Here is a 16,909-nt window from a genome sequence, read left to right as displayed (position 1 = left end):
ATGGTCAAATGGTCAAACTCTCTGCTTCGGGTGGGTGATCTTGGCATCCGCTTCTTGGCAATTTAAATCCATCGTGCCACATTAGGCCACAACATTTCTTTGCTATCTCAAACAACTGTATTTGTGTGCATGCTGCTTTAAAAAAAATATTTTATTGGTCTTTTGCATGGAGGAGGTGTCAAGATGGGAAATAGGCTGTGTCCTTGTTTTTTATGCCATAGATAGATCCAATTCTGACATCTCTAAATATGGGTGCATTAAACCCTGTTTGTGATTTCTGGAGAAGCCAGGAACAGGAATGATCGTAAAAAAAAAATAGATTAAAAAAATGAGCTGTCTAGGCCAGCTTCATATGTTACTACTGTATTCCGGTCTGTTCATTTAGAACAGTGAGGACTAGAACCTTATGGTTTCCTAAAGGAGTGCAGTATTTATTTTATTTATTTATTTTATTTAATCAAATTTTTATACCGCCCTCTCTCCCGAAGGACTCAGGGCGGTTTACAGCCCGATAAAAATACAAATATAATACAAGATAAAACACTAAATTAAAAAACTTATTTAAATAGGCCAAAATTTAAAATTACAATTAAAATGATAAAAACCCCATTAAAATTAAATTTAAAACTAAAATTCTAGTCCAGTCCTGCACAGATAAATAGATGTGTTTTAAGCTCGCGGCGGAAGGTTCGAAGGTCAGGAAGTTGGCGGAGTCCTGGGGGAAGTTCATTCCAGAGGGTGGGAGCCCCACAGAGAAGGCCCTTCCCCTGGGTGTCGCCAGTCGGCACTGCCTGGCGGACGGCACCCTAAGGAGTCCCTCCCTGTGAGAGCGCACAGGTAAAAGTACTTCCATTCGCAGACTGTGGCAGGGTGCGTAGGATGTGGTAAAAGCAGGTTGAAGAGATTTCTAATACTCTTTAAATGTTTTTGGAAAAGAAAGAGGAGAGGGGAAACGTCGTGGCCTCTTTCTCGCTTGTTAGGCCTTGCCTTAACTTCCTGTTTACATTTGGCAGGACCCGGGACAAGATTGCCATGGTCAACGGCCTCTCCATGGAGAACGTGTCTTCATCTTTCGCCATCTCCACTTTGAAAACCTGTGGCAAGTTGGCTAATATTGTGAGTGCAGCTGAAGCAGCTCGGTTGGAGAAGGGGCAGGATTTCCAAATCTTTTCGGCCTTTTCTTTTTCTTTCTTTCTTTCTTTCTTTCTTTCTTTCTTTCTTTCTTTCTTTCTTTCTTCCTTCTTTCTTTCTTTCCTTCCTTTCTTTTTCTCCTTCCTTCTTTCCTCCTTCCTCCCTCCCTCCCTCCCTCCCTCCTCCTTTCTTTCTTTCTTTCTTTCTTTCTTTCTTTCTTTCTTTTCTTTATTTATTTATTTCTCCTTCCTTCCTTCCTTCCTTCCTTCCTTCCTTCCTTCCTTCCTTCCTTCCTTCCTTCCTTCCTTCCTTCCTTCATTTTTCCTTTCTTTCTTTCTTTCTTTCTTTCTTTCTTTCCTTCCTTCCTTCTTCCTCTTACATTTAATCTTCCTTTCTTTCTTCCTTCTTTCCTTCCTTCCTTCCTTCATTTTTCCTCTTTCTTTCTTTCCTTCCTTCCTTCCTTTCCTTTTTTCTTTCTCCTTCCTTCCTTCTTCCTTTTTTTTCTTTCTCCTTCCTTCCTTCCTTCCTTTCTTTCTTTCTTTCCTTCCTTGCTTCCTTCCTTGCTTCCTTTCCTTCCTTCCTTCTTTTCTTCCTTCCTTCTTCCTTCCTTCCTTCCTTCCTTCCTTCCTTCCTTCCTTCCTTCCTCCTTTCTTTCTTTCTTTCTTTCTTTCTTTTTCTTTCTCTTTTTGCAAGATTAGTTAAGGTTAACCTACTCTCAGAATGAGCCAAGATTAGCTGAAGTCAAGCTTGATAATGGTTTAGTATCCTGCCTTGTTCAGATAATGATAGCTTTTCAGTTCAGAAAAATGGAAGTTGAGGTTACGTTAAGATGTCTTGGTTTCTGCGCCTGAAGGCAGAACAAAAAATAATGGGTGGAAACTAATGAAGGAGAGAACCAATCTAGAATTAAGGTGGAATTTTGTGACAGTTAAAACAATTAACCAATGGAAGAGATTGAACAACCATTTGTCTGGAATGGTATAGGTAGGAGTTCCTGCTTGAGCTGGATTAGAAGTCCTTTCTTATTCTGTTATTCTGGTTTCCTTACTCATCCTGTAAAAATAGGAGTGACAGATCTACACGTATAATACTCAGCGGTGGTTTCCACTTAGGTTCGCTACTGGTTCGGAACCAAGAGGGCACCCGCAGTGCTTCTGCGCATGCGCAGAGCATCTGTGTTGACGTCCAGGTGGGTGGGCACAGCCTCCCGCCGCCATCACTACCGGTTCGCCTGATCCGGGGCGAAGTGGTAGAAACCCACCACTGATCATACTGTATATTTATATTTATTTATTGGTATCCCACCTTTATTACTTTTACAAATAACTTAAGGGAGTGAACATACCTATTAGTCCTTTCTCTTCCTATTTTCCTTAGAACAACAACCCTGTGAGGTAGTTTGGACTGAGAGAGAATGACTGGCTCAAAGTCACCCAGACAGCTATCGTGCCTAAGGCAGGATTTGAACTCACGGTCTCCCAATTTCAAGCCTGGTGTCTTAGCCATTCGATTAAACCGGCTCTGTTATTAAAGTTGACTGTGGCTGGAGTGCTAGGAAACTGCATCAAAATCCAGTTGCAGTAACTTTATAGCCCTCCTTATTTTTTAATGTTGAGGCAAAATCTCTGTCAAGCTTGGGGAAAAAAATGGTTGAGGAAAAAAATTGTGTCAAAGTTTTTGCTGAGTGGGAGTTGAATATTCTCCTCCCCATGACAGGAAAAGTGGACAAGTTGCCTAAAAAAATTGCAACTTTTCATACTTCCGTTTTAATTCACCTGATGGTTTGAATCTTTTGTTGCACAGATTTTGGGGTTGTTGTTTTTTGTGTTTATTTAATAAAGCGGACAGCCCTGAGCTGTGTTTGTCAACTTTAGTAAGTGTTAACATGTTTGGACTTCAATTCCCAGAATTCTCCTGGCTGGGGAATTCTGGGAGTTGAAGTCCACGTATCTTTAAGCTACCAAGGTTGAGAAACATTAGCCCAGATGCAAATCTCAGGTGCAAATTCTCTTTTGCTTATCGCAGACGGTAAAAAGACCCAGAAAAATCCATCTGCCAGTTGCCAAATCCAGCCAGCCGAGAAGCCAGCCTTCCTTGACTCCTTCTAAACATGTAACGGATGGGAGAAACGATGACTCGGATGAGGATGATGGGTACCAGGGTGGTGAGTCAGCCCCTTCGGACAGACATCCCGGGCAGAGCCGGCAGCGGACAGAAGCAGAACATAACCGCGGTTACGATGGGGATTCGTCCAGCGAGAGAAGTTCGGGACATTATCGTGAGGATGACAATGACGGCACCCGCAGGCAACCCCTCAGGAGCCGGAGGCGGAGCCAAGAGGGGGCCTACCAGAGGCGGAGCCAAGACAGCGGGTCTGATAGGCCCCCTCTGGCCAATGGGCACCATCACAAAGGAAGCACCAGCGGGCTTGTCCTGATGTCTGGGTTTAAGAGACTGCCAAGGCAGGACGTGCCGATGAAACCCGTCCGCTCAGTTTTGGTGAAACGGAAGGAGAGTGAAGGTGAACAGTTAACTTTCTTTTTTTTTCATCCATTTATCCTGTTCTGCGCTGCCTAATTAAGGTACAGGTAGCCCTCCACTAACAACAATTCGTTTAGTGACCGTTCAAAGTTTGCAACGGCGCTGAAAAAAGTGACCGATGACCACTTTTCACCCTTAAGACCGTGGCAGCATCCCTGTGATCAGGTGATCAAAAGTGAAATGCTTGGCAACTGGCATGTACTTATGACTGTTGCAGGGTCATGCGATCAATTTTTGGGTGACCTTTTGACATACACTCAGTGGGGAAACCAATTAACAACCATGTTACTAACTTAACAACTGCAGTGATTCACTTTACAGCTGTGGCAGGAAAGGTCATAATAGAATAGAATAGAATAGAATAGAATTTTATTGGCCAAGTGTGATTGGACACACAAGGAATTTGTCTTGGTGCATATGCTCTCAGTGTACATAAAAGAAAAGATACCTTCATCAAGGTACAACATTTACAACACAATTGATGATCAATATATCAATATAAATCATAAGGATTGCCAGCAACAAGTTATAGTCATACAGTCATAAGTGGAAAGAGATTGGGGCAATAATATAGTCAGAGCTGAAGAAGCTTCTTGGATGAGACGTGAAACGTCTACAAAGAAAAACCAGAAAGTCCAGTTGCCTCTTGAAAAAGGCAGCTTTGGGACAACCATGACCTGGATCAGGGGTCTCCAACCTTGGAAATTTTAAGACTTGTGGACTTCAACTCCCAGAATCCCTCAGCCAGCAAAGCTGGCTGAGGAATTCTGGGAGTTGAAGTCCACAAATCTTAAAGTTACTAAGGTTGGAGACCCCTGACCTGGATGACTGAGACTCTCCCTAGACACCCATTTTAAATTTGCCTCGTTTTAAAAAACACCAATCTGTCTGATCTGCCAAAATTCTAATTTTTCACCGGAATGTGACAGACATGTGCATTCAGTGGAACCCTTTGTACAGTAAAAGTCAAATGATCAAGGTAAAGGCCAAAAGTGAGTATTTAAAAAATAAATAATTGTAAGGGGAAACTGTCTGGAATAAAAGCCTGTCCTTTGTACATGCAGTTCTTGACTTACAACCATTCATTCAGCAACCATTCAAAGTTACAACCAGGGGTGAAATCCAGCAGGTTCTGACAGGTTCTGGAGAACTGGTAGTGGAAATTTTGAGTAGTTTGGAGAACCGGCAAATACCACCTCTAGTTGGTTCCAGAGTAGGGTGGGAATGGGGATTTTGCAGTATCCTTCCCCCAGGAGTGGGGAGGGAATGGGGATTTTGCAGAATCCTTCCCCTGCCACACCCACCAAGCCACACCATGTCCACCAAGCCACGCCCACAGAACCAGTAGTTAAAAAAAATGGAATTTCACCACTGGTCACAACGGTGTTTCATGATTGGTCCTCACACTTAACAACTGTTGCAGCATTCCCATGGTCACGTGATCAAACTTTGGGCGCTTGGCAAGTGGCATATATTTGCAATGGTTGCTGCATCCCAAGATCTTGTAATTACCATTTGCAAACTTCCCGGCTGGCTTCCGACAAGCAAAATCAATAGAGGAAGTTTGAATTCGCTTAACAGCTGCGTGATTCACTTAACAGCCGTGTCAAAAGAGGTCATAAAACTGGGTATAACTTACTTAACAACCCCCTTGCTTAAGGACATAAATTCTGCTCCCAATTGTGGTCATAGGTCGAGGACAACCTGTAATAACCATACCCTCCTCCCCTGCTAGAAAAGGACTTTATGAATGAGGACAATGTTCATTTTGCTAACTGACCCTTCTAAAAAATTTTCCTTCCTGAAAACACAAGAATACGGACTGAAGCTGGGGAGCCAGATTTTCATCAAACACATCACTGAGACAGGATTGGCAGCCAAGGATAACTCCCTGCAGGAAGGGGACCTTATCCTCAAGGTGAGTTGGGAAAGGTGGCTATTATCACAATAGTTCGTGGGGTGGATATCCCTGTTTTTGATGAAAGATTCTCGTCACGTCACTGAAAAAGCAAATATGTTCCTTAGACCAGGGGTCTCCAACCTTGGCAACTTTAAGACTTGTGGACTTCAACTCCCAGAGTTGAATTCTGGGAGTTGAAGTCCACGAGTCTTAAAGTTGCCCATGTTGGAGACTCCTGCCTTACATGTTATATGGTTGTCATGATAAAAAAAAAAACTGAGACAGTGCAGAGAAAAGCAACAAAGACGATTAGGGGACTGGAGGCTAAGACATCTAAAGAACGCTTGCAGGAACTGGGTATGTCTAGTTTAATGAAGAGAAGGACTAGGGGAGACATGATAGCAGTCTTCCAATATCTCAGGGGCTGCCACGAAGAAGAGAAACTATTCTCCAAAGCACCTGATAGAAGAGTAGTGCTATCCTCTTCCTCTTTCTTTGCAAGTGAGCATATGGTAAAAATCAAATACGTTTTAGAAAACAATGAGTTGCAGAAGATGTTGAGTAAAGACTGGCCACCTGTAGCCTTCACTGGATTCCCCCCCCCACCGACTCCTTATTTTCATAGATCCTCTTCCACGCTGCTACACAAAAAATAAAATAAAATGAGCCTCCCAGCCGAATCATTGCTTAGCAATAGCACTTACATTTATATTTATTTATTTATTTATTTATTCTATTTTTATACCGCCCTTCTCCCGAAGGACTCAGGGTGGTGTACAGCCAAAAATAAAAACAAACAATACAATATACAATTTAAAATACAAATTAAAAAACTTATTTTATAATTGGCCTAAAAAACTTTAAAATATATAAAACTAAAACCCCATTAAAATTAATAATAGATAATTTAAAATCAATAAAATTTAAGCCAGCCCCGCGCGAATGAAAAGATGTGTCTTCAGTTCGCGGCGGAAGGTCCGAAGGTCAGGTATTTGGCGTAAACCCGGGGGAAGCTCGTTCCAGAGTGTGGGAGCCCCCACAGAGAAGGACCTTCCCCTGGGGGCCGCCAGCCGACATTGCTTGGCGGACGGCACCCTGAGAAGTCCCTCTCTGTGAGAGCGTACGGGTCGGTGGGAGGCATGCGGTAACAGCAGGCGGTCCCGTAAGTACCCAGGCCCTAAGCCATGGAGCGCTTTAAAGGTAGTGACCAAAACCTTAAAGTGCACCCGAAGGCCACAGGTAGCCAGTGCAGTCTGCGCAGGGAGCGGTGTTATATGGGAGCTACGCGAGCTCCCTCTATCACCAGCGCAGCTGCATTCTGGACTAACTGAAGCCTCCGAGTGCACCTCAAGGAGCCCCATGTAGAGAGCATTACAATAATCCAAGCGAGAGGTAGCAGGCGCATGAGTGACTGTGCACAAGGCATCCCGATCAAGGAAGGGGCGCAACTGCCGAACCAGGCGAACCTGGTGGAAGGCCCTCCTGGAGACAGCCGTCAAATGATCTTCAAACGACAGCCGTTCATCCAGGAGGACACCTAAGTTGCGCACCCTATCCTTTGGGGCCAATAACTCGCCTCCAACAGTCAGCCGCGGCTGCAGCTGACTGAATCGGGGTGCCGGCATCCACAGCCACTCCGTCTTGGAGGGATTAAGCTTGAGCCTGTTTCTCCCCATCCAGACCCGTACGGCTTCCAAACACCGGGACAGCACTTCAACAGCTTCATTGGGGTGGCCCGGGGTGGAAAAGTACAGCTGGGTGTCATCAGCGTACAGCTGGTATCTCACCCCAAAGCCACTGATGATCTCACCCAACGGCTTCATATAGATGTTGAACAGAAGGGGCGAGAGGATCGACCCCTGCGGCACCCCACAAGTGAGGCACCTCGCGGTCGACCTCTGCCCCCCTGTCAACACCGTCTGCGACCGGTCAGAGAGATAGGAGGAGAACCACCGATACACGGTGCCTCCCACTCCCAATCCCCCCAACCGGCGCAGCAAGATACCATGGTCGATGGTATCAAAAGCCGCTGAGAGGTCTAATAGGACCAGGGCAGAGGAATAACCCCTGTCCCTGGCCCTCCAGAGATCATCCACCAATGCGACCAAAGCTGTCTCCGTGCTGTATCCGGGTTGGAAGCCGGACTGGAACGGGTCTAGATAGACGGCTTCATCCAGGTATTGGGGTAGCTGTCGCGCCACAGCACTCTCTACAACCTTCGCAACAAAGCGAAGGTTGGAGACTGGACGATAATTACCCAAAATAGCTGGGTCCAGGGAGGGCTTCTTGAGGAGGGGTCTCACCACCGCCTCTTTCAAGGCGGCAGGGAAAACCCCTTCCAACAAAGAAGCGTTGATAATCCCCTGGAGCCAGCCTCGTGTCACCTCCTGAGTGGCCAGTACCAGCCAGGAAGGACACGGGTCCAGTAAACATGTAGTGGCGTGAAGCCTCCCCAATATATATATATTTTTATATACCGCTTCACAGTGTTTCACAGCACTATCCAAGCACTTTTATAGAGTCAGCCTCTTGCTCCCAGCAATCTGGGTCCTCATGTTACCGACCTCGGAACGAGGGAAGGCTGAGTCAACTTTGAGCCGGTCAGGATCGAACTGCTGGCAACGGGCAGCAGTTAGCCTGCAATACTGCATTCTAACCACTGTGCCACTATGGCTCATCCGCATCTGGCTCCTGACATAAGGTAGGGGATAAGCTTTTGAGCAAAGAAAACATTACTTGACCCGACTCATTACTTCATCTCTTCTAGATCAACGGCGTTGTCAGCGAGAACATGTCCTTGGAAGAGACGCGGCAGCTGATCGAACAGTCCGAGGGAAAACTTACTTTGCTTGTTTTGCGTGATAACAGCCAGTTCTTGGTCAACATCCCTCAAGTGAGAGACAGCGATACGGAAAGTTCCCACCTGGATGGTGAGGGGGGACTCTGGAGAAAAACTGGGGTGGGAAAGAAGATGTGGGGGAAAAGGAAGTGGATTTGTTCTGTCCCCCTCGCCTCAGTCCGAGCGATGACTTAATTAGCCAGCACTATCAGCTCTGGCAGCAAACTAGCGAGCATATGCCAAGTGACTCTGTTATCTCTCTTGATGAGTCAACCAGGAACAAACAGTACTTCAGCTCTAGTTAAGCAGTTGATTTGTTTGCTACGAAGAGGTATAGCAGCCCTTGCTGCTTTTATATCCTGTGGGTGTGGCTCCATGACTCAGCACTTCCTAGGCCTGCCCCACCCCTGCTTCTGTTGTTCCCGCCTCTCCTGCCTACGAAACCTAGGGTCCAGCCAGGCCTGATTGCCATCAGCTGGGTCTGAAGGCGTGGCCTGGGGAGGGAAAGAGTCAGGGGACGGAGGCCTCGTTATCTCCTCCACCTGGCCTGCTTCTGGCTCCTGGAGCTGAGCCAGGGAAGCCGGTGCTCCAGAGGTAAGTCCTGATGGCCCTTCCCCTTCACTTTCCGAGTCACTTTCTGGCAGGGGGCCCGGCTCGGGGGGCGCAGACACAACAGGATTGCTGAGGTTGCCGAGATAGCAATAGCATTAGCACTTAGACTTATATACTGCTCCATAATGTTTTACAGCGCTCTCTAAGCGGTTAACAAAGTCAATATCAGCGTTCTGAGTAACGCATCTGCCAAAAGCAGAACTCCGAGGCAAGCAGATTCCTCAAAGAACATTGGATACATCAGATCGGCACAGCTAGTGAAAACCAACTCCCCAGATGTCACCAGTCACATTGTCTAATGAAAAGTAGCTGGCAGACTGCTTGGTCACTCCTCTCCTCCTTCAACTGCCATCTATTGGGACGACCTTGGTTCCCACAAGAAAACTTTTTGTTTTGACTATTAGCCAGCCTATATATTTCCCCCTCCCTTCCCCTTCTCAGAGTTTGTGATAACTAGTGAGGCAGCACCAAATGACTTCAGCCAGGTGCGCTTCAGAGTTGACAGTCAGCCTATTGCCCCCAACAATCTGGGACCTTATTTTACTGACCTCAGGCTGACTCAACCTGAAGCCAATTGGGATTGAACTGCTGGCAGTCGGCAGAATTAGTCTGCAATACTGCATTCTAACCACTGTGCCACCATGGCTCAGATGCTTCCACACCACACTTGTGGGTATATTTGTGGAATTGAACGTCTGAATTCATTTAAACTGGTGACTAAATTAATTCACTTTTCTGAGTTGGCGCCTTACATCAACCCATCAGCTTCCCAAATGACCTATTTTGGAGGTGCCCTTAAACTCGCCAGAATTTCACTGAGATTGAAAAGATGGAAGGCTGAGTCAACCTTGAGCTGGTCAGAATCGAACTGCTGGCAGTTGGCAGAATTAGCCTGCAATACTGCATGGTGCAGTGGTTAGAATGCAGTATTGCAGTCCAATTCTGCCGACTGCCACAAGTTCGATTCTCACTGGCTCCATCCTTCCATCCTGCCAAAGTTGGTAACATGAGGACCCAGATTTTGGGGGTGCCAATATGCTGACTCTGTAAACCGCTTAGAGAGGGCCGTAAAGCACTATGAAGCAGTATATAAGTCTAAGAATTATTGCTATTGCTAAGTGAAGCTGCAATTGTACTTAATGTTTTTAACAATTGTCTCATTTAGCATCAGAAATTTTGGGCTCGGTTGTGGTCATAAATCAAGGACCACCTGTACACAGAGCCTCCAAAGAAACTAAAAATAAACCAGAAATCTTAAAGATATGATGTGTCTCATTGGACACATTTCAGGCCAAAGTGGCAATTAGCAAGCCATCCAGAGTTCATTGGCAAAGTTCACACAACACACTGAGCCGAGTTTGTTTGTGATGTAAATTACTGTATTCTGAACCGAGCTAATGTGATCTTTACCCCAGGCTTTATTTAAACATGTTAACAGAATCCTCTAATTATGATTTATTCTGCAATAATTAATAGTTAAGCAAAACAGTGTTTTGCAAACACAGAATTTCCAAGCAACAGGCTAAACTTTTTATTAAGATAATGTTTTCCCCCAATTTTTGGGGGACTCTTGCTATGTGAGTGGAATATTTTCTCTAAGATGCTGGTTATCTTTATTAAGAGACAACTTTTAATTGCCTTGAGTTTTTATGCTCTATTTTTATTGCCCGTTTTCCTTAATTGTGGCATTCTATGCATTTTAAACTTCTCTCTATGTCTGTCTCTGTCTCTGTATCTCTCTCTCTCTCTCTCTCTCTCTCTCTCTTTCCCTCCCTCCCTCCCTGTCTTGACCTGGATTTAAATTGACTTTTTAAAAGGGGGCTTTCCCACACTTTGCAGTTTAATTTGGAAATGAAACAAAACAGATTTTTGCTAAATTCAAATGTCAGACTTGTACCACATAGCTTGTGGTGGCCATTGTGGAATGGCCAGGGTGGTTTACAAACAATATTAAGCATAAATCATGGTTTGTAAAAACAACCAGACAAATCACATGATGACTTTGTCCTTTTTACAAATTGATCAGGTTCATTTGCTTATAAGCAGAGGAATATTACTCAGAACAAAGTGTCTGTCTTGTGTCTTGATGAAGGTATCTTTTTTTTTTTTTTGTCACAACATTATATACAGGAACATATATTGAAAGGAAACAATAGGACAGGAACGGTAGGCATTTTTGTGCACTTATGCACCCCCCGTATAATCCTTTTAGGAATGGGGTGAGGTCAATAGTAGACAGTTTTTGGTTGAAGCTTTTAGGAGTTGGAGAGGAGACCACAGAGTCAGGTAGTGTATTCCAAGCATTAACAACTCTGTTTCTGAAGTCATATTTTCTGCAATCAAGATTGAAACAGTTGACATTAAGTTTGAATCTATTGTTTGCTCTTGTATTATTGCGATTGAAACTGAAGAAGTCTTTAACAGGAAGGACATTGCAATAGATGATTCTGTGTGTTAAACACAGAATCATTTTATGTATGTATCTTTTATGTACACTGAGAGCATATGCACCAAGACAAATTCCTTGTGTGTCCAATCACACTTGGCCAATAAAAATTCTATTCTATTCTATTCTATTCTATTCTATTCTATTCTATTCTATTCTATTCTATTCTATTCTATTGTATAATTCTAGTTACTTTTCTGGTTTTTTAGATATATCTGATCTTGGTTCAGACATCTCGCCTCCCCCTCCTGTGGGAAGCCCTCCACGTTCTCCTCAGTCTCCGACAAGGGATTCCCTCCGGTAAGAATCTCTCCATAAACCTTAGTTGGTTGCTGTTCTCATTAGACGCTATAGTTGGGTTGCAAAAATAATCCAGATAATCCAGGTTAAATGGTAACAGAATTAGAGATTTCAGGGTTTCTTTGCTGCCATCTAGTGGTCTGCTGAATTCTAACAGCCCAGGTAAGGGCATTTTTCCATTGTCCGATTTTAAACCTAGCGTTTCCAACTAGATGGCAGTAAACTGTTTGAACTAAAAATAGCTAACCTGGATTGGGTTTTGTTGGATGAAGTCTACTAGAAAATTCCACGGCTGGGATGTTGAAAAATCATGCTTTTTTCCAAAAAAAAAAATTATGACAGTGATCTCAGTAAGAGCTTTAAACTTGACGGAAGCATTGCTTAATTATAGATTAGCATAAAATCATAGTACTGGAAAGAGTCATTTTGCTTCTCAAATGCAGTAAAAAGTGGAATAGAGCCACCTTCAGGTTGGGTGGAATCAAACTCTCTTTTTTTTTTTTTAAGCTGCAACTTCACAGTTCTCCCACTACAGTTATGACCCCGTAATCCCTTAATTTGAGGTTGAGTTGGGGCAGCTGGATGGATCTGAGTATTTACTAGCCAGATGCCCTTCCAGACGCCACGCTGGGTTCACAGTAGATATTTTTTCTTTGCGCCCTGACGGAGAAACATCTGCCGCTACCTATGATTGAACTCTTAACCTTTGGAATGGGAGGCAAGAATCTTCACCACTAGGCCACCACGTTGCTCGTGTTCTCCCACCACAGAATTAGAAGCAAATTGATAACCAGGGTGATAGAAAAGTGAAGGGCAAGACCTAAGCATGTTTTACAGATAATCCTCAGTGTATGACTGATCACTTAATGAATGTTTGAAGTTACAATGGACCACCCAACAGCTACTTACAGCCCAATTTGAAAGTTATGATGACGAGAGAGAGAGAGAGAGAGAGAGAGAGAGAGAGAGAGAGAGCAGACAAACACACAAACATACATACATACACGTAGACACTACAGTGAAGTAACACATTTTCGGTGCTAGGCAACCAGCTTACCATTATGGCTTCTTTGCAAAAACACAATTTTTGATGTTTTTTGCCCATTTCCAGCATTTACTTCCAATTTCCAGTTTTCCAAAAAGCACCCACTGGCTAAAATGTATTTGTTTAATGACTGTGGCACTTTCTTAATGAAGTGCCACAAAAAATATTGACAAATTAGATCCAGTCACACGATGCTTTGAGTTACAGCTGCAATGAGTTACAACTGTAATTCCAGGCTCAATTACGGTTGTAAATTGAGGAATACCTCTAGATCTGTTAAATCCATTATATTTTGGACAAGCCTCATGTACAAAAAGAATAATATGTTTGAGTTACCACAAATCAGGACATTTAGTGGGTCAGTTTAAAAGGGGGAAATAGTGGCCTTGTTTCTGCTGAGATAATTTCCTGAATGTATTCATTCATTCATTCATTCATTCATTCATTCAATTTATATAGCACAGATTGGACATGCAGCATGCTATATTTTGTAAAATAATTTATTGTGTGAACAGTAGTCTTTTAAACTATCTGTGTGGCTTTTTCACCCAGTAAGTCAGATATAGTAAGATTACTATTTAATTATCATAATTGGATGCTACTTAACTTTTTCCCTTTTTTTTTTTGCTTGTTGTCTCTTCAAGTTTCTGGATCTCATTGTGAGTGACTCTAGATATGTCAAATGTATTCTTTTATCTGTTCCCCTCTTATGTAGTGATTTTGCTGTCCTAGATTGTTTGGGCCGATTTTGGATTTAATTTAATGGGTTTGATTTTGGATTTAATGCTGCTCTAATTCTACCGTTCTTTGTGTTGTTACATAATGCTGAGGCTGAAAAACAGGAAACAAATAAGCCAGTCATAATTGATCTTAGAAATCAGGGGTCTCCAACCTTAACAACTTTAAGATTTGTGGATTTCAATTCCCAGAATTGCCCAGTCAGCATGGGTGCCCGGGGAATTCTGGGATTTGAAGTTCACAAGTCTTAAAAGTTGCCAAGTTTGGAGACCTCCGATTTGAATAATGATTGCAAAAGATACCCTGGAGAACTTTGGGTTATTTTTGTTTCCCTCAAATTTTCATTATGAGTTTTGTCTTCTTCTCTCATCCCACCCACTTGGCCAAATCAAACAGGGATTACAGCAGACAAGAAACAATGGAAGAGTTGACTTCACCACCAGTTCTTAGTAAGTGCCTTGAACTTAGCTTTTCTTGTAGGGTCAGTGATTATGAGCAGTGTCTCTTGAAAGAGAAAAATCGCTTCTGGGATCACTTGCAAATACTGACATCATCATCGTCATTATTATTATTACTATTATGGTTGATTGCACAGTCAGCCAGATGTTTAGAATAGATTTGGCTTTTTTGGCCACCCATCGAGTCCTTCCCAAGGACCTGAGATAGGCAGATGTAGAAGTTTGATGGTGTTGAAGGTATCGTCGCAGGATGTAAGCTGTTGCAAGTCAAGCTGCCTTTTGCAATTGACCAATGGGGATTTGGTCAATGCCGATAGTTTTCCGGATGTTTTGGGATTGCACCCAAGACCCCATTTGCTATTCGTACCTATCTTTGCTTTCTTTTGCCACTGCTGTTCTACTTCTAATTGCAGGTCTTTGTATCTTGTGACTTTCTCCCGTTCTTCCTCTTCTATTCTGCTGTCTTATGATGCTGTATTATACAGGCAGTCCTTGACTAACAACAGTTCATTTAGTAACCGTTCAGTAGCACTGAAAAAAAGGGGAGCTTTGCCCCATTTTACGACCTTTCTTGTCACAGTTATTAAGTGACTCACTGCCGTCGTTAACGTAGTAACACGGTTGTTACGTGAATCCAGCTTCCCCGTTGACTTCGCTTGTCAGAAGGTCGTAAAAAGGGATCGCATGACCCCGGGACACTGCAGCTGTCGTAAATACGAGTCAGTTGCAAACTGTCTGAATTTCATGTGACCGTGGGGATGCTGCAACGGTCGTAAGTGTGAAAAATGGTCATAAGTCACTTTTTTCAGTGCCGTGGTAACTTCGAAGGGTCACTGAATGAAGTGCTAGAAGTCGAGGACTACCTGCATTTTAAAATTCTTATTTCATATTTTTATCTCTTGTGTTTTTATGGAAATGTGAGGTGAATGTGCCATATGATAAAATAAATAATTCAATGGGTTTTTTCTTTCGCCTTCTAGATCCCGAGGCATCCCCCATCAATGAATACAATTTCCGAAGGAATAATTCCATTACGCAAAATGATGCGATTTCAGGGTAAGCAGACTGACAGACTGTTTTTGGCATGGCAACATCTGGACACAGAGACTGGATTTGAACCGCATTCTATTTTTGCAGGTACAGCCCCGATTTGAAAGTGGTTCGTTTTATCAAAGCCAAGAGCATCGGGCTCCGTCTTACCGGTGGGAACGATGTTGGTATATTTGTGTCTGGCGTGCAGGAGGGCAGCCCGGCTGAAATGCAAGGCATCCAAGAAGGCGACCAGATCCTTCAGGTATCTTATGGGTGGGAACGACTAATGAACCATCTCTGATCTTGGTGGATCTGGAATCTTGCCTAGGTGTAGTAGGATGATTACTGGCTCCAAAGGAGAAAACAAGAGGTAATGGGAGGAAAATTTAGAGAACCAGTTTGGTCTTACGGTTGACATATCAGGCTAGAAAGCGGGAAATTGTGAGTTCTAGACCTGCCTTAGGCATGAAAGACAGCTGGGTGACTTTGAGTCAATCACCAGGAGACGGTGAGTTCTAGTCCCACCTTAGCCATAAAAGCTAGCTGGGTGACTTTGAGTCAATCACCAGGTGATGGTGAGTTCTAGTCCTGCCTTAGGCATGAAAGACAGCTGGGTGACTTTGAGTCAATCACCAAGAGACTGAGAGTTCTAGTCCCGCCAACGATAAAAGCCAGCTGGGTGACTTTGGGCCAATCACCAGGAGCCTGAGAGTTCTAGTCCCACCTTAGGCATGAAAGTCAGCTGGGTGACTTTGGGCTAGTCAGTCTTTCTCAGCCTAAGCCACTTCATAGGATTGTCATGGTGGGGAAAATAGAAGGAGGAAGGTGTGTTGGATATGTTAGTTAGTTGTAAGAATAACAAAAGATAAAGGAGTCCCTGCACATTTTACTCCAATAGCGTTGCCAACTGTAGGGGGCAGTGTTCATCCCAGTTGCAAGGCCATTGAGCCAGTGCTGTCCAAAGACATTTCTGTGCCATGGGGCCAGCATGACATTAAGGAGTGCTGTTACCTTCCCACCAAAGTGGTACCTATTTATCTACTCGCACTTGCATGCTTTCAAACTGCTAGGTTGGCAGGAGCTGAGGTGAGGACGGGAGCTCACCCTGTTGTGTGGCGCTCGGGTCTCGAACCTGGGCTGCTGGCCTTTCCAGCTGACAAACCCAGCGTCTTAACTGCTGAGCCACAACGTTGCCATAATAAAGGTGGGATACAAATAAATCGATCAATAAAATGTCATTACAAAGTGTTTCTCAACCTTGGCTACCCATTTAAGATTTGTGGACCTCAACTCTGGACGTCACTTTGAGTTCCTGAAGCAAGGCAACGTACCTCAAATAATAATAATTTTAAAAACAATAAAGATGGGCAAACGAAATGAGCAGTGCTAGGTAAAACCCCCCACTTTTGCCTCTTTCTCTTGCCAGGTGAATGAGAAGCCCTTCCAGAACTTGACTCGCGAGGATGCTGTGCAGTACTTGATGGAGTTGCTCCCAGGGGAAGAAGTGACGTTCCACGTTCAGAACAAACAGGACAGTAAGTGATTTATTCCTCACTGATAGATTTTATGTCCCTCCTATCATATGTGTGTATTATTTCCTACCAGGGGATGTGGTTATGGGCAAGTTAACACCCTCAAACTTTTAGAAGACTGCATCCAGGTTTGGTCGCCAGGATGTAAAAAAAATGTGGAGACTCTAGAAAGAGTGCAGAGAAGAGCAACAAAGATGATTAGGGGACTGGAGGCTAAAACATATGAAGAATGGTTGCAGGAACTCGGTATGCCTAGTTTAATGAAAAGAAGGACTAGGGGAGACATGATAGCAGTGTTCCAATATCTCAGGGTCTGCCACAAAGAAGAGGGAGTC

General features: G+C 43.8%; 1 protein-coding gene across 3 annotated transcripts in view; it reads left to right on the top strand.

The window, feature by feature from the left end:
• TJP3 (tight junction protein 3) overlaps positions 1-16,909 on the top strand; it is a 137,173-nt gene that overhangs the window by 106,532 nt on the left and 13,732 nt on the right. For all 3 annotated transcript variants that reach the window (XM_058163493.1, XM_058163495.1, XM_058163492.1), the window contains exons 4-12: positions 1,014-1,116; positions 3,157-3,652; positions 5,487-5,590; positions 8,340-8,502; positions 11,679-11,769; positions 13,949-14,001; positions 14,991-15,066; positions 15,148-15,304; positions 16,469-16,577. In XM_058163493.1, coding sequence (XP_058019476.1) covers positions 1,014-1,116; positions 3,157-3,652; positions 5,487-5,590; positions 8,340-8,502; positions 11,679-11,769; positions 13,949-14,001; positions 14,991-15,066; positions 15,148-15,304; positions 16,469-16,577 — 1,352 coding nt within the window. The remainder of the gene's footprint in view (positions 1-1,013; positions 1,117-3,156; positions 3,653-5,486; positions 5,591-8,339; positions 8,503-11,678; positions 11,770-13,948; positions 14,002-14,990; positions 15,067-15,147; positions 15,305-16,468; positions 16,578-16,909) is intronic.

Source organism: Ahaetulla prasina, chromosome 1 (genome assembly GCF_028640845.1).
Source record: "Ahaetulla prasina isolate Xishuangbanna chromosome 1, ASM2864084v1, whole genome shotgun sequence".
NCBI lineage: Eukaryota > Metazoa > Chordata > Lepidosauria > Squamata > Colubridae > Ahaetulla > Ahaetulla prasina.
Note: the sequence above shows the minus strand (reverse complement) of the source record. Positions and strands in the feature narration are given on the sequence as shown.